The 25,149-nt window shown below is 41.0% G+C and overlaps 1 protein-coding gene across 5 annotated transcripts in view; it reads right to left on the bottom strand.

The window, feature by feature from the left end:
* The window catches only part of ANK3 (ankyrin 3), a 205,327-nt gene that overhangs the window by 62,456 nt on the left and 117,722 nt on the right, over window positions 1-25,149 (bottom strand). For 4 of the 5 annotated variants that reach the window (XM_018085402.2, XM_018085401.2, XM_018085400.2 and 1 more), the window contains exons 20-28: window positions 24,174-24,272; window positions 23,979-24,077; window positions 23,496-23,591; window positions 20,417-20,489; window positions 20,161-20,223; window positions 11,776-11,899; window positions 9,996-10,007; window positions 8,740-8,842; window positions 2,926-3,032 (exon numbers count right to left, since the gene is read on the bottom strand). In XM_018085402.2, coding sequence (XP_017940891.1) covers window positions 2,926-3,032; window positions 8,740-8,842; window positions 9,996-10,007; window positions 11,776-11,899; window positions 20,161-20,223; window positions 20,417-20,489; window positions 23,496-23,591; window positions 23,979-24,077; window positions 24,174-24,272 — 776 coding nt within the window. The remainder of the gene's footprint in view (window positions 1-2,925; window positions 3,033-8,739; window positions 8,843-9,995; window positions 10,008-11,775; window positions 11,900-20,160; window positions 20,224-20,416; window positions 20,490-23,495; window positions 23,592-23,978; window positions 24,078-24,173; window positions 24,273-25,149) is intronic. The other variant, XM_018085405.1, reaches the window with a different exon arrangement.

Below are 25,149 nucleotides of genomic sequence, written 5' to 3'. Positions count from 1 at the left end.
AAAATTCCCCTTCTGCCTCAGTTAAGAAATGGGAACAAATATTGGTGCTCTCTTCTGACAGTGGGTAAATGAGTAAAAGAGGGACCCGAGGGAGCAGAGGAGCTCCCCAGCACGGCACATTGGGAGCCCTGGGGGGATGAAGTAGGCAAAGAGCAGAGGGGTCAGACCCTGCCTGCAGGGCCACCCAGAGCACAAGGGCTGCTGACAGCAGGTGACCCCGGCCACTGTGCCCCTGGCCATGGCCACAGAAAGACCTGTGGGGGACAAAGACGGGGATAAAGCACCACAAACAAGCAGAAAAGAAGCTGCTTTTCAGAAAAAGACTGACAAAAGAGATGTGAAAAGTCATGATCCTCTGCATTCTGTGCTGAGGTACTGGAAGATTAGAAGGGAACATTTGCTGATTGCCTCTAGGTGAAGATAACAAGGAAAATCAAACAGTATCATATTTTATTATGAGGCCACAACTAAAAAGAAAATAAACAGAGTGAGGTTTGGTGTTGTTTTTTTTTTTCTTAACAAAGGAACTGAATCATCAGAGCATCGTTTCTGATGCACTTGAAAGGTCAAATGAGAAATATGGGTTGGAAAAGCTGTACCTGTTTGGAAGATATTTTGATTTATACCTGTTTGGAGAATCTCTCTCCTCTCCCTCCTCTGCAACCCCACAATTTGCTCCCCTGCTGCAGGTCTGCAGCCCTTCCCCTCTGGGCAGCAAAGATCACCTCTGCACTAGTATGGACTCATGTACCAAAGGAGCAGATCTGAAGGAGCTGATGTGAAAGATCCCATGTCCACAGAATACACGTTTTGGAGGGTTGGAACCATTAGTGAGCATGCTGAAGACCTAAGGGCAGAAAGTACTGCCCCAGAGGAGTGGCAGGATTCAAACATCAGACCTATTTTGTATCAGGATGAAAAGAAACCAGAAAATTTTGGACCAATCAATCTAATCTCAACTACCAGAAACATTCAGGAGTAAATTATTTAATGCTCAATCTATAAGGGCCTAAAGGATCAAGATATTTAATCAAGATATTACACCTTGCCTATCACCAGTCCTCAAAATAAAAACAAGCCAGTATATCAGTGGCAAGAGTAATTAATGTCAAATGAACCTGACTTCCTTCTTTGATGTGTGGAAGTACTGTCTTGGTACTTCAGGTTCAGAATAGATAAGGTGAGCAGACAATCACCCGAGAAGTTACCTCAAAAGAGATACCATCAGTGCATTACTGTTACACTGAAAGGGAACTTCAACTGCAGATTTCACTCTGCTGTCCTGGGAAAGGTTTTCATTCATGATATCAACACAGAAAGAAGGTCTGAAAAGTCTTTGGCATACAGGATCAGACTGCAAAAATGAAAAAAGGGTCTGCAACCAACAAACTAAAATACCATAAAGGTAAATAGTAACAGAGAGAAGAAGTCAAACACACAAGCACCAAACAGAAACAAATAACCAAAATGCAGAATTTCAGAAAAGAGCCAAGAAATTCTAGCAGATCACAAACATTTACCAACAAAAATTGCAGTTACCAAAATCTCACTATAGGATTGCTTAAATGTGTTAGGAGTGTCATGAATGACCTGAGAGAGCCAGGGGGAGAGCAGCAAGGATGTGCTGAAATGCGGAAAGCACCACCTGGGAGGAGCTGGGACATTTGAGTCTAAAAGACAGGACTACATGTCTTCTGACATAGAAAACAATTGCTAAAAGACCAATAAGATATTGTTCTCCATGACCACCACGGATATGACAGAAAATAGGCTTAATCTGTGGCAAAGAAATGTTGACTGTCAGGGAAAGAATACTATAACAAAAGATAGTGAACTCCTGAACCTGGTGGACCATCTCTTATTTTTAGTGATTATTAAGACATTAAACATATTTCAGGAATTACTTGCCTACATTTTATCCTGCAGTACTGCAAAGGGGTGGGCTGCCAGCTCTCTGAGGTTCTTTGCTGACACTGTTCTGTGATAACCAACAGACTTCAGCTTTTTATACTGCAATTCTTGACATTTCAGTGCTAGCACTGACCAAAAGTGCAGCTAAGGACCAAAAAATCCACCGTTGTATAGATCTCTTCAGCAGAAGCAGGTGTGTATTGTGGGACTGTTGCTTTAGATTTGTGGGACTTGCTGCTATATCGGAACTGAAATATTTTGATATGTGCTGCACTCATTTTTATGATAAGAATGGAATTAGTCACAAAATGGGGAAGTAAATTAAAAAAGATATGGAATTTTATGTCCCGATCTCAAAAAATTAAACAACAAATATTTGCAACAGACAATCAAATATGCAAAGATTCCTTACACATTCATTTGTAAATTTTTACAATATGCATTCAGACATCACTACTAGTGCATTTAAATCAAGTCTATGTGGTACTGTCAAGAAGCATCTAAATTACAGTGATGACTCATAAGTAAACAAATAGTACCACTAAAATCAAAATACAGATACTGGAGACTGGGCAGGAGTTTGGAGGTATAAATAAGAGGTCAAATTAAATCTCCCCATTTTTTACTCTGTGAAGGAACAGAAAGTATAACATTATATCTCTGATTTCATATTCCAAATAATTTAATACAATTCAAACAAAATCAGCTTATGACACTTAAAGCAAAGCATAAACAACAGAAAAAGTAAAACTGAACAATTAAAGAGAAGTCTGTGGGATTACAATGTTTTGGCATTCAGAAAATTAAGTGCAGAAGCAAGTTTTTGGTTTGATATGCAAGAATTTGGACTGACTCCTGTTATTAAGCACCCTCCTTGAAGTCAGTGTGAATTTTGCCACTGGCTTTGAGTGGAGCAGGAACAGGCATGTTATCAGCCATCACAGCAGGCTGTATTCTTCAGCTAACAATACACTTCCACATCTAAAGATAAAAGAAAACTGTTAAGTGACCTACCCAGAATGGATGGGACTGGAAACAAGGTTAACATTGTCCAAGGTGTCTGCAGCCCAGCTATAGTGTCTGAGAGAATCAGAATCAAACTCCCTTTGAAACGTCAGGTGCTTCAAAACAAAATAAATAAAAAAAAAAGATAAATTTAAATTTAAAATTAACATTAAAACACTTGTCTTAAATACAAGCTTGTTAATATAATTCTATTAAATTTAGACCAGTCCTTTTCATATAGCAGTGCTGACAAATGATATATGCTGGAAATCCTGTAAGAATAACATGGAATACACACATAAAGTCATCTTATGTCTCTTTAAAACATTCTTTTTGCCCACTTTTCACACCTCCTTCGGTTTCAACAACGTGTCTCTCCAGTATTCACTTACCTGTGCCAGGTTAAAAAGATTGAAAAATATATTACCATTTGTACTGCAATCATACACCATGCAGACAGGCAGTACAATATTCCCCCTCAGAAGTTGCCATTGGATAGATCCTTGTTCAAGCAGAACCTGTGAATAACTTCACTGAGAGTTTCACTGAAGCTGTGAATGCACCAGCGAGTTCCCAGTGGGAGGGGAGTTTGTCTTCATACACATATAACCAACATGAGACCTGTTTTCTGGAGTGCCACTGCCCCTACTCATCTCTACAAAAATAGCTTTAACCCAGTGAAGTGCTGGAACACTGGTGCTATAATTAACTACCCCACCTGACAGACACTGAGGTGTAATTTGTTTCTTGCTGCTGCCCATAGACACACACATGCACACTCCTGTATCCTGTGCTCTGCAACATGCTCTTACCCTAAAACTCCTCTTATTGTGCAGCAAAGCCATTTTAGTAAAATACACCTTTTTTATTTTGTTTCCTTCATCCTACGAAATCAAACAAATTCAATCTTCAAACACTGTTTGCCCCTATTTCCAGGGTGATATGAAAGCTTCTCCATAATTTAAGAAGCACCATCAGAAATTACATCAATAAAAGTAAGTCAGGAAGCTGTCATGCAACACACAATCTTCACTCAAGGTGGTGTTAAAGATGTCAGTGTTTTCTCTAAGTAGGTTGTTTGCTGCTTAGAGGCAAATGCATCTAGAGAGAGCAAAGTCTATTTAGACTAAAACCTCATGGGCTGTTTTCAAATCAAATTCAGTGGGTTAAAGTCAAACCTGAGCCAAGCATACACTTCTGCACAGGGAAGTTTTATTATTTCTGCCTGGTTTTTTTATATGCTGACACAGTGGTAGTGCAAATTCATGATGTCGAACAGAAATATCAGCATTAGTAGTAAATCTGGCAGGGTCAGTCGTAAACACACAAAAATACTTCTGTTGAGAAGCTTCCACAAGATAAGCAGGCAGATAGTGCTGTGTTGTTGGCCAGGATGTGCAACCCTCCCATCACTCTGGGGTTTCCAAAAAGCTTCACTTTTTAGCCATTTCTTTTATTAGAGATGAGTATCCCAGGTTTCCTTCCAAAAAACCATTGACACTATAATTTACTGCCAATCAATAGAAATCTTTGCAGGGTACAACTTTGCTCTGTCATCCATCAAACACAGTGCCACATGGCTCCATGTCTCCTCCTTTCCATACCTTAACACTTTTATTAAGGATCTTTTGTTGAACTTTGTGCTGTAATATATGTATGTGAGGCCTGATGGTTCAAACACAGACAACAACAATAAAGGGCAAACTTGCATGTGTTAAACACCAAAATACACCATCAAACAAAAAAAGATAAAATGAATGCTGTTAAAGCAATGACAATTAAGCAACCACAGTGGATTTTTAATAATTTAATTAGTACCATTAGTTTAATGAAGACAGTTTTCTAAGTCTTTCCAAAAGGACATTAGAGATTCTCCTGCATTTCCTGAGAAATGCTGTGGATTTCTGCTATTCCAAATGATTTGTAAGAGCTCATACTGAGTACGTTATTATTTTTGATACCAAACAGTGTAAGATTCAGACAGCTTGTCTTAGGCATTGTAAATATTTAGATAAACAAAAATAAACTTATTACTTGCTCACTGATCAACGTTATCATCAAAAGTAGGACAAAACAATGAAATGTGCCAAAAGGAACGGCACAATTTGGTGTTTGCCACTGAAAAGCCTGCCAAGGCATAACAGTGTTACTGCACTGAGGCCCCGGCATGCATCACACCAACAAATAAACATCACTACACATCAACAAATAAACGTGGGGTCAGGTTTCCTATAGATGAAAAATGCTAATGTTCCTTTAGCAGTGTGACATAGAAAACTAAACACAGGGCCATATAAGTTCCAAGGAAATATCATCACTCCAAAATAACCTCTGCTAGACAGAGGTGATCCTATGCTCGCCGCGGTGCTGCAGGTTTGCCTTGGTCTTTCTTTGTCCTGAGATATGGTCTGGACACCAGGTAACTACTGTTTGAAAGCATTCCTTTCTGACCAAGTGCACTCAAACAGATCTTTTGGACATATTTAGAGCAAGCAAAAACCTAAAGCCTGCAGCCAATAATTTTGGCAGAGGAACAGAGTAGGAAAAGCTAATAGCAGGACACATGCATCTTACACACAGCACGCATCTGTGCTTCTCATTTTTTCAGGCTCTTGAGGTGCTGGATTTTCCAGGCAGGCAAAAAAATCTTCCTGTCTTAAATTGCAATATAAGCAGTCCAGAAGATGGTACACTGTCAGTGACAACAAATCACAGGATTTATCCTGTGCTGGGTCAGGTCCCAGTGTTCCCTCCCTGGACCGAGGGAGATTAACTATGCATTGCTAAAGGGTGTGGCAGCCTTAGATGCAAATGTGTGTATAAAAATACTGATGACTCTGCTGGCAAGGATCCTGCTGCTTGCATAACTGAATATCCAGGCTGTGTAATATCAGAGTTCAGCAAACAGAAGAATTTATGCTTCCTCCCAGATGAATTTATCCAGACTGAAGTGATTCAGCAAGCTGCTATTTAATGGACAGCTCGAGTCATCCTGCCTTTGGCTGATTAAATTCAGAGGTTGATGTAAATTATTCCATGGAGAAAGTCATTTGGATTTAGTCTGAGTTGCTGTATCCAAGGTAATATGCCAGGACACAGAAATTTTAACTTTGCCCAGCCAGGTTATGAGGTACAGTGTGGCCTGGATTCAGACTTCCCTGTAGAACAGGGTCAGCAATAAACCACCAAATGCAAACAATGGAGAATATCATGTCTTCTAAGGAATTATTAGAAACTCTTCTCTGACACTCGATGTGTTATGCTGGCAGTGAGGTTCAGTAAAGAATGATTTCAAATCTTCCTCATTTGTTTCTTTTCACACTCCTAAGTCTCCCAGTGATCCTGGGGAGAGGTGACCATGGGATCTTCTATTTTAACCTGATCGAGAGGTTGACAAATGCTTCTTACTTTTTTATATACTGATATTTGTGATAAAATCAATTCCCATTACTCTGAGACTTTGCTCTTGCAAAGTCCAAACAGGTCTGATATGTACAAAATCAGATAGGCAATGGATCACTCTGCTTCAGAGCAGTGTGATTCCCAAAACAGTTTTAACTCCTGTCAGTTTCCAGATGGACTTTTAGGACATTGGTTTTGACCCACAGTGTTCTTTGTTCCTATGAATTCCACTAGTGGAACACAAGTTGGAGGTTTTCTTCCCCTCCTTTCTACTGCCATAGCAGAGATTATCTAGAACCCTGTCAATGTATAGAAGCATGAGAAGGAAAGGTAGAGGTATTCTCCATCTCCCAAATGCAGTCTTGCTTCTGCCAAAGTGCTGTAAATTTAGGGCTGGGCTGAAGAACAGAAATTCCAGAAAATGGATATATTTTTGTCAGGACATTGAAGTTTGCAGAAACCGTATCAGAAATTTTTAGCTGGGCTCCCTTTTTCATGAAGATAGTTTGTTGGGTTTATGTTGCTTGTTTTTCAGAGAATCATGGCTTTACTAACTTCTCAAGACAGAACTGGTATTTTTTTCCCACTACGACCTTTCCTGTTCCTGATCCCCTCCTGGACATGAGATACTTAAAGTTTATCTAAAGTATTAAGATTAGAATAACATTCCCAGCTAGACTGACAACCAGGCCTCCAGCCTGGCTTCGTTTTACATGACAAATTCGGACCAGTGCTGAACTGCAGTAATTGCAATAATTGCACAATCATTGCAGGACAAAAACTGGAATCACAAAAACACAGAGATTATAAATGCAATGGAAACAGCCTACACTGCTGCTCAGCACCAGCACTAGAATCTGTTGCCTTGTCAGCTCAAGAGTCAGCACTGTAAAAGATCTTCCAGAAAGCAGAGAGGTCCATGACAGCTCCCAGAGAATATGAAGTTTGCCCTGAAGCAGAGCTCCTGTACTTGGTGAGGTGTCACTGTAACGCTTCCACATACAGACAAGTGGTACTTTCACGGTAATCACAAAAATGGCCAGAATCATAAAACAATGCAATATATTCTCAGACTGAAGGGTCTTCCTCTCCTCCGAAATTTCCATCATATCAAGAACACTTAATGAAGTCTTAGGATTAGGAGGCGTCAAAGCAACTTTAGGTTTTCAGCCCTGACATATAATTTCTCATCCCCAGTGCCAGTAGTTATAGATTTTGTTTCCTGACTTCAAACCAAACGAAACCACAAAATCACTGCTTTGCAAGCTTTAGAAACTCTCACGAGCTGGCTGTTGCAAATTAAGGTTATTGGTGGTTTACAGCATTTCACTTGAAAGTAACAATCTAATAATAAACATTTTGTTGCTCAAACAGAATCCAATTTCTGCCATTCTCATAATGCTACCAAAACTGCGTGTAAAAGCTGTAGTAAAACTGGGTAACTTACATTACACTTGAATTTACAGACTAATACAATCAAGGTTTAAAATACATAAGTCCTGCTCTGTCAACCTTTTCCCTCATGAAAATATCCTCTGAGATCAATAACCCCCCAGTGCAGGAACACTCTTCTGTGAAAACAGCAGAGTAAACCTCAGTTTCGTTACAATCCACCTTATGCTCTTCCAGGACATAAACAACAGTTCCACTACACAATCCTTTCATCACTCCCAAATAAAGATTTTTATATGAATTTTTATTCCGCTTCCTAGCAGATCTCTGACTTCAGTGCAACCAGAAACTCTTGAGTAATTCAGTTAGATCTGAAAATCTGAAACAAGTCTACCAAGGAAAACGCTGAGGAACTCACAAACAAAGCATATAGTACGCCGTCATCCCCAGCATTAGCTTTTGGAAAGACCTTCCCATGCTAGAATCAGGTCAAAAGATTCTGCTTTCATGGTATTAGTCATTGCACAAGCATTTGAAAGATACATAAACTGACCAGTGTATAACAACTTAATCTTTGCAAGGCCAAATTGTTCCCAAGGGTGGAAAAACAAGGACAGGAATTGGAGTCCCCTCCACGTGGACAGAACAGGCAATAGTAATTCCCAGTCTACGCAGTACAAAGGTTGCTCAGTGTAAAACACGTTGCTCCCAGCTTATCAAAGCACTCTAAAGACACACGTAGCATTAGGTCACACATGCTCCCAGTGACTTCAGCATATGACCAACCCCATTCTAAGAAACATAACTGGTCCCTTAAAAGACTCATTTGGTTTGGGACCCCATCACCTGTCCCGTGCAGGATCAAAATCACAAAGTGGTAACCCCCACAGTTTCTTTCTCACAGCTCCCTTCTTCCCCCTTTTCAATGGCTAAGAGAGCAGGGATAGTCTTTGGAGGCACAGAGGGCTGAACACTCACCCCCTGTAAATATGAAGCCAAACTACATGGTGGCAGAAACACAGCACATACCTGGTCCTTTGCTGGTACCAGCAGCTCTTCAATCATCATGCTGTCCCGGGCATAAGAACTCCTGTTCAGTGTGTAGGACCTATCCGAACTGAAGGAGCGGAGGCTGTTGTATTTACCATTTATCATAGAAAGTGCAGGTGACAATGAGATGAACAGAAAATAAAAATAAAAAAAAATTAATACATGCAACTTCCAGGGATAGCACAAGATGGCAAAATATACATAATCTCTGAAATAAATACAAGGGGGAAAATGGAATAAAAAGTATTTGACTATAGTTAAATATCCCCTTCCCTACAATATACATAAGCAAAATCTCAACAGATGTTTACTGCTTTGGCAGTAATGCTGTGGCTTTAGAATAGATCTAGAAACGTGTATTCAAGTATTTAGATGAACTTTGATAAATATCTTCATGCCCTAATCCTGGAAGGAGACCCATGAGGGCAGGTCCCAGGGTAGCTGTGGGTAGGTTACAGCACCCGCCCATAAAGCTCAGCTTGCTGAAGCAGGTTTAACTAAGAGAAAGTTTTATGTGTTGTCATCTTCTTTGTGGCTGAACCACTTTTGACATCGTTAAAAACACCCCAGTTATTCCTTTAGTTAGAAAGAAAGGGTAATGATTTTGAAATGAACAAAAAATTAGCTTATTGATGATTAAATCCAGATTCTGATGTTTTGGGGGTTATTTTGTTCATGGTGAACTATTTAGAAATAACTAAGATCACTCTGAATGTGTTGCAATTAAATCAACGTAGGAGTGTGTTATATTTAACCCTGGAAGGTACATTATGGTATGTGCTAAAAACATGCTGCAGGCCTAGACATGCTTGCTACGTGACAAAAAATAAAGTAGTAAAAAACGTGAATTAATACAAAGCAACATCCAACAACATATTACACTTTTGAACTAGCAACACTTTTCAGACTCAAAACTCTACAACGTGTTTCATGCATTTAGTAGTTGCTAACTGAATTTTTCTAGTCCCTTAGCACACGTTCCTCCTTGTGCTGGAAGCAGAACTGGGATCTTAATTACACACTGTAGGCATATGTTAAGCAGACTTTTACATGATAAAGGGCATAAAGAAATTAAGTTATATTTGTTATAACAGGGGGATATTCTCTAAGGCTGAATCCACCCCCTACTCCCAAAAATAAAAGCATGTCACTTTCTAATGCTGAATAAAATGAAAATAAGCAATGGCAGCAGCAGAAAGATGAGAAAGATGTAACACGATGCCATGCCTTCTTACCTGACTTTTGGACTAAAGCAATTTACAGTGGAAAAGAAACAGGAGAAATAGAAAGCAAAGAATCAGACAGGAAAAGCAAGATGTTATGGCTGGATGGCTAATATATTTAATGTGTTCATTTCTTAATGTTACACTCAGAATCAGCAGTAAGATACATCCACAGGATACTTTTTTTTTGCTAAATAAAATACTTCACAGGAAAACCACTGTATTTGTCTCCTCTGAGCATAACATGTGCAATGCAAAAAAATGAGCTACGCAGCAACAAATAGTAATGGCACTGCTAAAATCAGAAGCATGGGAATATTGGATTTCTCTCAAAGAAAACGTGGGGTTGAACCCTCAGATCTAACTAACAGATCTTGACTGTGAAACTCTGCCCTGCCACCTGCACAGAGAGCATTCAGCTCCGTGCAGGAAGAGGGCTGTAATGAGTCAGAGGTGTCAGGTAAATCAGTGCCCGGCTCTGCACACAGAGCACCTCCCTCTCCACCATCACTGCCGTGCTTCAGCAATGACCACGGCCGAGAGTGCTGTGTGAGGACCTTGCTCGCGCCGGCTCCTCTTTAAAAGCAGCATGTCAGCTTTGTTAATTCAATTTGCAATGACACAAGGTTCTTCCTTCAGATTTGTTTTGCTGATTTTCTATCTAATGGACTATTTAAATGCATTTTGGCATTTCTCATGAATGTATGTATCACATAAATACTTATGAACTTCCCTAAAAATTGTAAGTCAAGCAAAACATGGCTGGGGACTACTAAAGAGCAAATCTGCACTGCATGCTTGCATTTCTAATGCGACCATAGCAAACAAAACTGAAGGCTAGACATCTAAGCTTTACTTTATGGGAGCTGCCATTTGCTGTTAGACAATGAACTCAGTTTCTAAAACAGATCTTTAAACTACAGCATAGGAAAAAGTCCTCAGGGCTCCAGCTTACGAGGTTTAATTATTAGCTTCAGTACAATTCAACTGTCAGTAACTACACTGCAAATCCACAACTATGGAAGTAATCCCTGCTCATACAGCTTTAATTGTTTTGAGCAACACACACTGCAGGCTTTAGCAACATTCAAAAATGAAATCTAAAACGTCGATCTAGAAACACCTGAACTGGAATTAATATTAGTCAGACATCATATCAGGTTTACAATGTTTTATCAGGTTCACAGAAACTTTGGCCTGCTTTTTTTGTAACACGTAATCCATTCCCTGTCAAATTAAACCCTGCAACAAATTTAGGGTAAACCTGATTTTTTTTTTTTTTGGGGGGGGGGAAGGAGGAGCAATTTTTCTTTAATATTGTCTCTTTTGGTTGGATTACTTACTAGCACCTTTAAAGAAATAAAAGCACCAAAATAGCAAAATGATTATCATTCAGTTTTTCTGGTATTTACATTATTCAGCAAAATTAGCCCATTAAGGACACCTCTACTGTGAGTATCAGTCTGACCCAGCAGTACTTAAAAGAAACCTGGTTTTGCTGTCTGCTCTGGATCAGTCTCTAGACCAGTTGCAAAAGAGGTGACTGGGAGATGTTCAGAGCAAGAACAGAGACCAGAAAAAGTGAATAGTTAAGTTTTCCGTACCACTGCCATAAGAAGCCAACATGAATAAAGAATATGAAACAAAACTGCAATGAACATATGCTTCAAAGGAAGTACACCCCCTCTACTTCGTTTCAAAAGAGGCTCCAGTGTTGTGTGAGAGCGCACTTGGTTTGTAGAAACTTGTAGCTGTGGTGACGCGCGAACATGAGAAACGGCAAACACAATACCTGGCGGAGCGGGCGCCCAGGCTAAAGCCCATGTATCCTTCAGCAGGCAAGGAGTCATCTCCCAGCTCTTTCAGATCCTGGGGTCCGAGGTATTTGTCCGTATCGCCTGTCATTGCATCCTCACCTGCCAGTACAGAAGTCAGGCTGAAATCAGGAGCTACGCGTATTGTAAATGTTTGTGCGCTTAGCAAGTCATAACGCCCTTCTCTGCGCGCCAATAAGGAATCAATCCAGTCACCCCCACTTTCCCTAAGGCTCTTTCCACGTAGTATGTTAATTATCCACCCTCTGAATGGGCCTGAGAAAATAATTTTATTGGGGGGCAAATGACAGAAGCAGAACTCCACCTTGATGTAAATCCAGTAAAGTTATACGAGCGATGACTTTTGCCCAATCGTTTCAGCAAGCTAAAGGCTTCTTCTGTACTTTGCATCATTACACACGCTTTTGCTTTCCTTATCAAAAAAAGCCCGAGCTAACAAAATAAAGTTAGATAGTTCCACGTGGGAAATAAAAACAAAAACATCAAACCAACAAACAAAACCAAACCAACTGATGGCTGTGAGGGACAGCCTGTTAGCCCACCAGTACGGAAAAGTGCAGCAAGCTTGAATAGAGGCTGAGTGAAAAAAGAGGTCCGCCTTCCACCTTGGGTATTTCTCAGTAACTTTTGTTAAGTTTGAATGGAAGAAAGGGATTTTTGTCACTAGCGGTTTTTTATTAGTTTGGTTGTTTTGTTGGGGTTTGTTTGTTTGTTTGTTTTTGGTTTTGTTTTTTTGTTTTTTTTAAGAACCTCTTCCCGCTCCCAGGTTGATTTTCTGAAGCTCAGTGCTTCCTGCAGCCCGTTCTCCGCCCCGGCGAGGGCGATGCGGCCCATCCCTATCCCCATCCCCGCGGCGCAGAACAAAGCCAGGCCCGCGGAGCCCCGGCCGAGCCCCCGGGCGGGCGGGACCCCGTCTGGAACCGCCGGGAGCATATGGGACGCGGCCATCCATCCACAGGGAAAGAGATCGTTAGTCGGTTTAGAAAAAAACAAGAGGAAGGGAAGTTAAATGTTGGCAGAGGCGGGCAGGCGCCGCAAAGGGTTAACGGAGCAGCTGCCCGGCGGGGAGCATTTGCATGCCATTACATCATGCAAACCTACATTCCTGCGTTGACAGAGCAAGTCCAAAATATGCCTTTTGCGGTTGTTGGATTTTTTTTTTTACCCCCCTGTTCCCTCAACAGCACAGAGGAGCGAACGCTCCCTATAAACTCACTGCTTGCCGACATTCACTCTCCTCCTTTGTTGTGAACGCGTTTTAGGTGTGTAAAAGTTGCACAACAGAGAAGTTTAACAGCGCATTCCCGAAGGTAAGTGACTCCCAACCCCAGACTCCTGTTTCCCGCTTTCATTCAAGGAGTTCAGACTAGTTTCCATTCACTAAACTCAGGAAACCACAGGCGAGCTCTGGTTTTAAACTAACAATCAAGTCTAAAAATACCCCTTCAGCTACTGCTTTGCAAACGGCAAACAAACAGACCAACTTTCTCCTCCAGCCCAGCAACAACCAGTATTTTAAGTAACAGTTTCAAAACTAAAATGTTCATAATACCCAAAAAGCATTCAAAAACCCGAAACAGAATCATCATACATCAAGTGAAACTTTAAAAAAGTCTTACTGTTTTGGAAAGCCATTTTCACCAGTCTGGTCTATAAGATTTTTTTTCCCTGGTGTTTCCAAGAATTCCTATTAGTCCTATTAGTCCTTAAGCAGTGATTTAGACTTAATCTCCAAACCAGCACAAGCAAACTAATCCCTGTGGGTCATATTCGCTTTCCACACAACAACTGAGATCTTCTTAACATCTTGATCTCTTCGCATGTATTTTAGGACATGTGCATCTTTGTCCTCTCAACTCAGATTAAAAGTCCTTTGCAAATATGAAACAAAATGAAAAATAATGACTACAGTTAAAAAAAAAAAAAAAACAACAAACAACAAAAATCCCCTTTTAATCACTCTGCAGACATCCCTTTAAAGCTTCTGCTGATTGGATTACAGCCTCCCTTGGCAAGCCTCTTGAATGGTGACATAAATGCAGGCACTCCAGTTATTTGTATGTAAATAGGGGTGCTGCGAGGGTGTAGTTTTTCTGTAACTTGATGCCGGGGCTGAGCGAGGGAGCGCGGGGCTGCGGGAAGGGCGCTGCCTCCGCCCGCCCCCCCGGCCCGGGGCCGGCGCCTCCCCGCGCCCACCCCGCTCTGCCCTGCCCCGGGGTGCCACCGGCGTGAGACCATCCCTCCCTGCCCGGGGTGCTTGGCTCCAGCGGCAAACTCTGGAGCTTGAGGAAAACGGACTGAAGCCTGGGAGGCGAGGAGGTGGCCCAGGGAGGGAGATCTGGGCAACTTTAAGCAACTACGAGCTGATCCAGTAAATTTGGGAACTTCTGCCCTAACAGCACCTGAGGACAAGCGCTGCGCCACTGTAAGGAAGAGAGGTGGCATTTTCTTTAGGAACGTCGTTTGTCAAAGGCAAGGTGGAGAATGGTTAGATGTTATCCCGCTCTGCAGCTAATCCAGCCAGAGCAGGATTACTCTGATGAAATGCTCTCATCAAAGGAAAAACTGCATCTAGGAGTGGTAATTTCAAAGAATTCCAGACATTGTTTTGTGATCGTGGGAGGCAGGAGCAAAGTGGGTGGTGCACGTTTCAGCAATCCCACTCTGTTTAATTAGGTGCCACAGCCTAAATCCTCTGTGCTTCAGGTAACAGTGAGCACAGTGTTTGCTCACAGCACACGGTGTTGCTGCAGAGAGAAGTCCCACGGAAAAGTGAAGACAAAACTCATCTCTGAACACGAATGATAGAGAAATGCCCAACAGTGAGGCACTGATGAAAAACCACCAAAGAACACTGCACTGCTTTGCTGCAATTGCCATCCTTCCCTTCGTAATACATTACATGTTGAAGAAAGATCATGTTCCTGCTAACAGTGGGCAAACACAGCTATCACAAGTATAGGAAACAGCTCAAAATCCAGGAAAGAATAGTGGCAGTAGGTCAAAGCAAGGGCCCAGCAGTTCTAATGTACACTGTCTGTGACAGCAGCCACACTTCATAGAAAAATATAGGAATATAAACCATTGGAAGTCCTTTGGGACATTTTTTTTCTAGCTTGCACTGATTTGAGCACACATTTTCTAAACCTGAAAGAGGTTTGTATAATCATGAACAGCTTTTTTTCTTTTTTCCCTTTTTTAAATTCTTCCAGTTAGACTTTGAACTTATGTAAACTTCTTGTGTTCACTGCACCATGGACCTGTGCAAGGAGTCATAAAAGTCTACCTGTTGCAGGAGGAGAAGCCCTTTTAAGCTTGACCTGCCTCTTGCTGGTTTCTATGATGCCCCCTCTTCTCAGACTTCTGGAGAGTTAGCAAAGATTACTGTTCACTATGCCACCCATTACTTTTTATATTCTAGCCTATCCCTCATGCAGTTTGTTTTTATTTTCTGGATAGAGAGTTCTATTCTCTTTACTCTTTTCTCTCCAAGAACCTCTCATCACCCTTCTCATGCCAAGTTTCCCTATTTTTCTGGTCTGTCAGCATGTCTCCTACAGCTGGGAGTTGCAGGAGTGCAGGGCAGGTGTTCTTTTAGAGGCCAGCGAGAAATACAGGATCTCTGGCAAGAGAGAGAAGGCATCATGTGGCTTGGGAAAAGTACCAAACAAAATTTAATCATAGCCTGGGATCCAAATGGACGGTTGTCATTGGCTCTGCTAAAGGTACCTGAAGCTTTTGCCACTCCCTCATCACAGTCTGTCCAGAGCTGTCTGATGACAAAAGAGGTACAGCCACAGAGAAGAGGAGGACGCTTCAAGTTGTAGCCAAGCTTTTGGTTTCGCAGAAGTGTGGAGAAAAGCCAGTACTAAACCATTGAAACTTTTATGAACCTGTGAAATTTTATGGAGCCAAAGAAACTCTGAAAACTCCAAGCTTAAAAACATAATAAATCAACCCCTCCTAAAACGACCAATAACAGATTTTTATACATGGGGATGTCCTGACCTGTCTTAAAGGCATTTTAATTGCTGTATTTTAGCACCTACTCAGGGATCAGGCAGTGTGCATTCATGTTCTGTTAGGACATCTGTCTAATCTTCCAGGGAACTGATTAGCATGATACTTATTCCTACTGAGAGAAGAATCTCCATTAAATGGGTTTAAAACAGTGTCCTGATTTACACCCAGAAATTTGTTATCTACTGAAGACCAAATCACAAAAATTAAAAGCTCAACAATAACTGTTTCTTGCTATTGACTGTCTAAATTCTCAATACCTAATCGGGTTTATGGATTGGATTGGTTTTGCCCTTCACTGCTCACACAGTCTCACTTCTCTATGCATCAGCTTCCATTGCTTGCTGTCCCTTTGCCTCTGAGACAGCAGTGGCAGCTTTAGGGAGGGCTGTTGTGACAGAGCTCATCTCTGGGTTGTGGCAGTCACAGCAGGACTCCAGCTTCCTCTAGGAGATTAAAGCTCTTGCAGCCGCCCAGAGGGACGCTAAGAGGCTGAGCAAGCACTGCAGAGGAAGGGATCCCTTCCAGGCCTCCCACAGACAACTGGAGTTGTGCTTTAGCATGGCTGATCCCTGGCTCCCCACCAGCCCCGTGGCCACAGGCACACCACTGGGGCTCCCAGCTGCACAGGGTGTGAGCTCACATCTGGAGATGGTAAGAGGAAAGGCCCAGTTCTTCCAGTCTTGGCTTTCACATTTTTTTTTATTTGCTATCTCTAACAAAAAAAGCATAGCACATGTTTGGTGTGCATCAGAATTGCTCTGTGTTCTTCTACAAACTTTCTGCTATATATGAAGATGAGCCTTCATTTCCCCCCTCCCTCCCCCCAAAATCATGTTCACATATTTCAAAAAAACACCATTTCTTTTTTGTGGTGTAGCAGTTTCCCAACACTTAACCTCATTTGGGCAGATTTGCCAGAGTCATCTAGGAAAAAGAATGAAAGATTTGACTGCAAACCAAACTGTCCTCAGCAGGGAGGATAAATTACACAATTCCCATGTAAATACTTATTTAGCAGGCACAGCAAGACATAAAATACAAGGACATTATATTCCTGACATTTGTCTCTGAGCCTCTACTTTCCAAGTCATCAGTTTCTTTTAGGAGAGAAACCTTGAGGGTTGTGGCAAATTGAGAAGCCATTCAGCAAGTTTCTCTCACTGAAGCATTTTGGCTGATGACATGAACACTGGCCAAGTGAGGGAAAGCTTAGATTTGTTTACTAAATTCATGCCTTTCTCTCACTTGGAAATCAGCTCCCTGGCTATGACATTTGTCAGAGTGCCTTACCATCTTGAACATATTTATTCTGACTGGTGTAAGTGGATGCACTGTGTATAAATACCCCATCACCACTGAGGAGTTGTGGGGATGGGCATCACTGTATTGTCTTTACAGATACACAAGTCAGGAAAGGGACAGGTTATCACCTCAAAGCCTGTAATTCCTCACATGCCTTGCACCCTGGAATGCTTCAGCACAGATTAATAAAATACCTGTTATCTGATTTGAGAGCTCCCTTTCATTGTTAAGTTTGAAAAAGACCCTGTTATCACAACCTCATAGAACGGCCTGGATTGGAAGAGGTCTTAAAGATCATCTCCTTCCAACTCCACCGCCATGGACACAGACACCTTTCACTAGACCGGGTTGCTCAAAGCCCCATCCAAACCTTGAACACTTCCAGGAACAGGCAATCCACAGTTTTGCTGGGAAACCTGTTCCAGTGCCTCACCACCCTCACAGTGAAGAACTTCTTCCTAATATAGAATCTAAACCCACACTGTTCAGCTTAAAGACATTCCCCCTTCTCCTGTCACTACATGCCCATGTAAAAAGTCCCTCTCCAGCATTCTTGTTTGTCCTGTTTAGGTACTGGTAGGTGTTCTAAGGTCTGCCTGGAACCTTCTCTTCTCCAGGATAAATAACCCCAACTCTCTCAGCCTGGCTTCACAGGAAAGGTGATCATCTTTGTGGCCTCCTCTGGACTTGCTCTGACAGTCCATGTCCTTCTCACACTGGGAACCTAGAGCTGGACACAGAACTCCAGGTGGGGTCTCATGAGAGCAGAGTAGAGGGGCAGAATCCCCTCCCTCGACCTGCTGCCCGCACTGCTTTTGATGCAGCCTGGGACACGTCTGTTTCTGTGCTGCAAGTGCACATTGCTGGGGTCATGTTGAGCTTCTCATTGATCAACACCCTCAAGTCCTTCTCCTCAGGGCTGCTCTCAATCCCTTCTCCTCCCAGCCTGTATCTGTGCTTGGGATTTCCCAGATCTAGCAGGACTTTGCACTTGGCCTTGTTGAATTTTATGAGGTCTGCACAGTCTCCCCTCTCAGGCCTGTCCAGGTCCCTCTGGATGGCATCCCTTCCCTCCAGTGTGTCAACTACACCACACAGCTTGGTGAGGGTGCACTGATCCCACTGTCCATGTCACCAATAGAGATGTTAAATGGCACCGGTCCCAATACTGACCCCTGAGGAACCGCACTTGTCACTGGTCTCCACTCAGACACTGAGCCTTCAGCCTCAACTCTGAGTGCCACCATCCAGCCAATTCCTTATCCACAGAGCTGTCAGTCCATTCAAATCCATGTCTCTCCAGTTTAGACACAAGGATGCATTGCAGAACTGTTTATATATACACACCCTCAACCCTAACAACAACATGGGTGCAGAATACAGTCTCTAGGCACGGAATCAATTGTATTACCTGCATTTTTAATTGTTGGTTTTGTTTGGTTTTTGTTAAACTAAGAGCTAGTGACTAGAAAAACCTTCCACAGATTTGGCCTTAAAAATGATCCTGTACATTAAAAGACACAATTGCTTCTTTGGTTCCAACACTCAGATTCCATATAGGGGTGTTTCTCATCTGTACTGCATGCTGTGCAGTGGGACACAGCAATAGTTACTGCTCTGTTAGCTAACACTACCATGCATCAATGCTCCTGTCAGTTAAAACAATACAGTATTTTGAGCACAACAATAGCCTAAGAGCTATTTGGAAAACACAGGTGTCCAGTAGGAACACCACCCATTTGGAACTGCAGCAATGGGAACACAATGACAGACGGAGAACAAACCAAAAGCCTCGGTGCATGAATTAAACAAGAGCTGCACACAAAGAACTTAGCTGAATATCTTTTACACCTTGCTGCTTCAGTGCTATAAAAATTAAAAGTAACTACATCAATAGGGATGAAGAAAGAGAGACTGACTAAAGAAGTACAAGAAAATTGAACACAGTCATTTGTTTTCCTAACAGAAAAGAAAAACCTGCAGCTCTAAAGCACGTGAATCAGAACTCACAAGAATACCTTCAGGACACTATTGTCCTCTTCAGCAACTCAAGACCTCCCCGTTTCTGACCTGTCACCTGGGAACTCCCACCGTGGCCTCTGGAAACCTGCAGTTCCTTATGAAATTTGCACAGACTTCTGCACATCCAGCCCAGGGGGAGGTCTGACCTAACAGGAGGTGTTGGTAGAGGGCAGGGAAGAAGTTGCCAAAGGAGTTTTAAATACTTGGGGACCACTGAAACCATGTCAGAGCTGCCCAGCACACAGGAGGGAGCTGGGTCAGGCAGGCTGTTGGTGCCTACAGCTCAGGAGCTTATTTAGGGGCACTGCAAACAGGAGGAGTTCATTGTCACACACAGATTTCATGTGCAGGATGATACAGGCACCATTTCAGCTACAAGGTACTTTACTTAGTACTAACAAACACCTACAGGTGAGTCCAATGCAGCACCCCCTTAATCCAGAGCAAAAGTCATCTGATGTGTTTTTACTGAATGTCAGGACCAAAAAATTATTTAAAAGAAAATAACCAAACAACCAAAACAAAATCAAACATAAACACCCCTGAAAATACTTCTTTCTGGGTCAAGGGTCCCCTATCAATGTAAATCAACCGTTTCAGAGCTGAATTTGCATCAGAATTAAAAAACAAAAAACTTAATCTTTTTTGCCATTTACTTTCACTATTTTTCTTCTGAAGTGTTTTGATATTTGACCCTTTTGTCCAGTAATTCATTTTTCAGTTAAAATTCAGTTAACTTTATAGAAGCAGCAGCAAAATGATTATTCCAGGAAAGTGAAGATAATTTGATTTTAAAATGGTAAGAAATTCAGAAAAGGTTAGATGATTATCAGTAATAGCTCAAAGAATTTTTGAAAGCATTCTTAATTGTAAAGCAGAAGTTATTGTTAGTTGGATAATAAGAAAATTATCTGAAAGGATTAATTTTCAGACAGATGAAATAGAAGGAAGAAGCTTAAGTTAAATATCAGTGCAATACAAAAATGCACAAATACCTTCTTCAACATCTGATAAATATTCAGCATCACTGAGTATTTCAGGGGCATTGGCTTTACGAACTGCATGATTTAAATAAACAAAATAATTAAATAAAAGCATGGACTATCAATGTGTCAACAAAACAATCAAAACAATAACAAATGTGCAATGACCATATTCAACTAATACTGTGTATTGTTTGTTTTGTTTTTTAAATGGATATTTCTTATAACAACAAAAGACTAAATAAATTTTTCTTAACATTTTTAATACCTTCATCATCAGACATATCCAGAACTTCATTCATGGTTTCAGGTACATTCAACTTGTGCTTTTCTGTAACAGTCTGTAAAAGAAAAAGAAAGGGATTTCAGGGTACAGGTATAATTTTTCTTAAAATTCTATTATTTTAAATTATTTTAAAAATTAAGTGCCAGGTAGGACATATTTTTAACTGCAGTTAGCAAAAAACCACTTTATAGCTTCTTATTAATTTTCCTTTTTAAAGATACTTTTTAATTGAACTATACATTAAATAGACAAGAGAAATAGGCAATATTATATTTGTATTTTAAACTGTGTTCATATTTTCATAGCAGAAAAAGTATGAGCTGAAGTCCTAAAAAATTACATCAAAAGAAGAATCAAATATACTGAAAAGAGTTTCATGTTAAGGGGTTTAATCAGAACTCTTTAAGTAGTCATCTAAATCTTGAGCAGGAATATGTAATCTCTATTAAAACTAAAATTTCTGAGGGAAGTATTTCTCCTTTGACATTAGAAGAATTCTGCAGTTTGGGAGCAGGTTGAATATCTGTGAATTTTTTTCAGAGGTGCCTCAGCATGAATTGTGTGTTTTTCCCACAAATGAGAACAATTGTAACCACATGCAGGCTAAATGATATCCCTTAAGGGATTTGTGTATGAAAGACACTCTGAAGTGGTTGGATGATTTTCATCCCAATGTTTATATTGTTACAGATTCAAAGACCAATATAAAAAAAAAGGCAGAAAAAAAATGTTATGAATGCCTGAAATCTGTTCCTAGAATACCTATATCACATGAATGATACACATATGCACATTTTACTTTCCAGCTGAGCTACAGCACAACAAGTACTGGTAAAGTTTTAGGTCCCACAAGAGACCCTGCAGAGTTACCATTCAAGGAGTGCATGGGATTAAAAAGAAAACCAACCAAACCAAACCAAAAAACCAACCCCAAACAAAATCCCATCCCACACTAAATCCACTCCCATCTTTATAGGGGTTTTATATTTTTTTAAATCAGCTTCTCATCCTTCATATACAAATAAGAAATCATTAACAAGTTCAGGAGGGCAAAACAGCCTTCCCATCTTCATGTATTTTAAAAGATTTCACTTTTTCTCTGGCCTTATAAATACTTATTCAGCATTTCATGTTTCTTGGGCTACTGCCATCCCTTGATACAGGCAGAAGAGCTCCTGCATGCTCAAACATTACAAAACTTAGAAAAAGCCTCACACAATTCATTTTGTGGGAATTACTTACAAAGCTTTTTAGCTTTTTTTTTTTTTTTTGCTGTTAAACTAGCAAAATCACAGGACTTTTTTTTTAATTGATGTTTAAATTGTAGCAAAATTACTTATGTTCATCCCTGGTTTCATTACATTTAGCTTTGGGAGTTGTTTTGGGAGCCTCAAAATATAAGTCTCAGCAGTCAAACTGAAGTTTTTAAGACCCTAAGTTGTAAATCAGATTTCATGTCTAGACTTCCAAAGACTCAAAATTACACACTGATAAGCAGCAAATTGTGATTTTAATGGAAATTATTTCTGGGTTTCTCTGGAGGGTGGGTATCAGGGGTTGTACAGGCCTTTCAGCAATTTCCTCTGGCACAATTCACAGCCTGACCCATCATCTCTCTACACTTCATCTACAGAACATAAATGATTATTGTTCTGCATCAAATGCAGAACAAACTCTTCCAGCTTCTTGATTTTACAAGCTAAGAAGAACTTTGTGATATTGGGATTTCTTAGCATAAAGGTGTGGTTTTTACTTTTCCTACAGCTACCTAACTGTATGCTAGGCAACCATTTGAGTTTTGCCATCCTGTATAATATTCTCCATCAAATTTATCAGGTTGTGGAAAACTGTTCTGGAATCTTTCTAGAGAGAAATATGTTCTTGAGAAAACATAGAGAGAAATAAAGAAAAAAAATAATTATGTTTATTTTCTGGTATATTCCTTTATATTTTATTGTTCTGAAATTTGTCTTCTATGTGGTGGATTTTCTGTAAACTACTTAATTATAGACCACAACTAGAAAAATCACAGGAAGAAAAGGTACAGGCAGTAATAGAACTAAAATCCTCCTGTCATCCCAAATGCTCATCATATTGCAACCACCTGCTTGCACAGACAGACCACACAAATGGCTGATGACAAAACATGAAACACACACAATAATTGTTTTCCATTTCCCATATGCCTAAAAATACATGCATGTGCATATTTATCTTTTTTTTTAAAGTCAGAAAAAAAATAGTTGCAGAAAGGAAAAAGCAAATTTGGAGCCAATGTTCTGAACCTATGTTCTTCAGACACAGTTTGGGCTTTATTATGCTGGTAGTGCATGGAGGTACCTCACCTCACAAAACTCTTCTCTTAAAAGAGCAATTTGGCAAAACATTAGTGAACAAAAGATCTTTCTGAGAAATATTTTGGATTCTGTGAATTTTTCTGACAGCAGGTAATATTTGACCATTCATAGTCCCTTCAGTGTGTCCTGGGTAACACTTCCTGAGAGGCACGACGGACAAGCTGGAGTTCATGTCCATGTGAGGGAATGGATATTTGGGGATGCAGGGGCTGACTGTGGCTGCTTGCAGAAGACAGCCTTTCACCAGCTTGTGGAAGATGCCAGAAACTACGGAATGAGGTGCTTTTAAGTAAATCCCAACCACTTTTTACAGTGGAATAGGTTCTCTTAGGCCAAATACAAGCCATCATCCCTTGGGAAATGCTCTCAAAAGGCAGCAGCAGCTTCTATTTATACAAGTCTTGTAGAAATGTCTTTTCAACTACAAACTTGTTCCCTAAACAACAAGATCTGTGAAGAAACATTGCAGTTATGACCAGTCCTTTACAATGTCCATTTCCTGCTCAGTTGGCACTCTTTCTGTATTCATCCTCATAGTGTCTATTACTTTAAAAATATACAGCTCATATTTGATTTAATACATACTTTATACTGCTAAAAGGAAATAGATGACTGGAATCTCAGCAGTCATGTAACTAAACAAAGCTGAATACCCTGGTTTTGGAAAAATTCTTCCATTCACTACTGAGCTAAGTTGTACTTACAATTGTAGTCATGGTCTCTTCTGTCACCACCTTCAATGTGTCAACAACTGAAATGTAGCCAAGTCGCTTAGCAATGGCGAGGGCAGTGTTTCCATTCTAGCAATTGAAACATTTATAACAAAAGTTGAATGTTAGCAAGGAAAAGGGGAGAACCTGCTAACTAACAGTAGAAGAATGTAAATAAAAGAAAAATGAAAGTTTGCAAGTTGGTGATTGAAATGAATATATTTTTGGGTAGTAGGATATAAAACTAAGTTTTTAACTCTTTGCAGAAATGGGATGAAAATGAAGAGATTTCCAGATGTTTGCTGTTCTAATTCTGGAAGAGATGATGGCATAGAGGATGCGGGGGCGACTGGAATAGGCTTCCTCTGCTCTTTTCCTCTCCCACCACACGCACTTTTCTTTCCCACATTTCCCTTGCTCAAACACACATGAGGAGAGCGAGGGGAGAGTGGGCCCTGGGAGCCCCCCTGCACTTACCACAGTGAGCTCGTTGGGCGCCGCGCCGTGCTGGAGCAGGACGTTGATGATGTGGGTGTGCCCCTGCTGCGCTGCCTGGTGCAGCGGCGTGTACCCGTTCTGCAGGCACAGAAAGGGAAAAGGAAAGGCTGCAGTGGGGGCACAGCACTCAGGCAGCTCCTCACAGAGCGAGAGAGGCAGAGGTGGGACACTCACCTTCGTTTTGGCATTGACTTTTGCAGAATGTTGCAGAAGGAAGTTAACAATTTTTATGTTTCCGTAGTGGCAGCCAACGTGCAAAGGAGTGTATCCCATCTAGAATGAACATCAGCAGTTAGTAAATGTGAATATCCCACACGTGCCCTGACAAAAAAAACCCAACCAAGCAGACATGAAATAGGAAAAATCCTGTTAAGCTTTTTTTTTTTCCTTTGGTTTATGTGAAAAATCCTCTAGCCTTGGAAAAAAGCACGCTTCTCATGAATGTCAATTCAAGTGCTCATTGAGTGGTTCCACCAGCTCCCTCAGTACTCTTGGGTGAATCTCATCTGGCCCAACAGACCTGTGTGTGTCTAAGTGCTGTAGGAGGCTGATGATCATTTCCCCTTGGATTATGGGAGCTTCGTTCTGCTCCCCATCCCTCTCTTCCAGTTTAGGAGGCTGAGTACCCAAAGAACAACTGGTCTTACTGACTGAGGCAAAGAAGGCAGTAAGTACCTTAGCCTTTTCCTCATCCTTTCTCACTATGTTTTGCCCACATTCAATACAAGGTGCAGATTTTCCTTAGCCATTCTTTTGTTGCTATTTAGAGATATTTTTTACTGTCTTTTACATAAGGAGTAAGATAAAGTTCTAGCTGGACTTTGGCTCTTCTCATTTTTGCCCTGCATAACCTCACAACACCCTTGTAGTCATCCTGAGTGGCCTGCCCATTCTTCCAAAGGTCATAAACTCTCCCTCCCCTTTTTTTTTTTCTTCAGTTCAGACAGGCCAGTCTTCTTCCCTGCCAGTTCATCTTTTGGCACACAGGGATGGCCTGCTCCTGCACCTTAAAGATTTTCTTCTTGAAGAATGTCCAGCCTTCCTGGACTCCTGTGCCCTTCAGGACTGAACTCCCAAGAGACTCTCTCAACCAGTCTCCTAATCTGCCCTTCAGAAGGCCGATGTGGCAGTTCTGCTGACCCCTCTCCTT

This window comes from Manacus vitellinus, unplaced genomic scaffold (assembly GCF_001715985.3).
Source record: "Manacus vitellinus isolate BGI_N305 unplaced genomic scaffold, ASM171598v3 scaffold_80_pilon, whole genome shotgun sequence".
Taxonomy (NCBI): Eukaryota; Metazoa; Chordata; class Aves; order Passeriformes; family Pipridae; genus Manacus; species Manacus vitellinus.
This window is presented reverse-complemented; position numbering and strand designations above follow the sequence as displayed.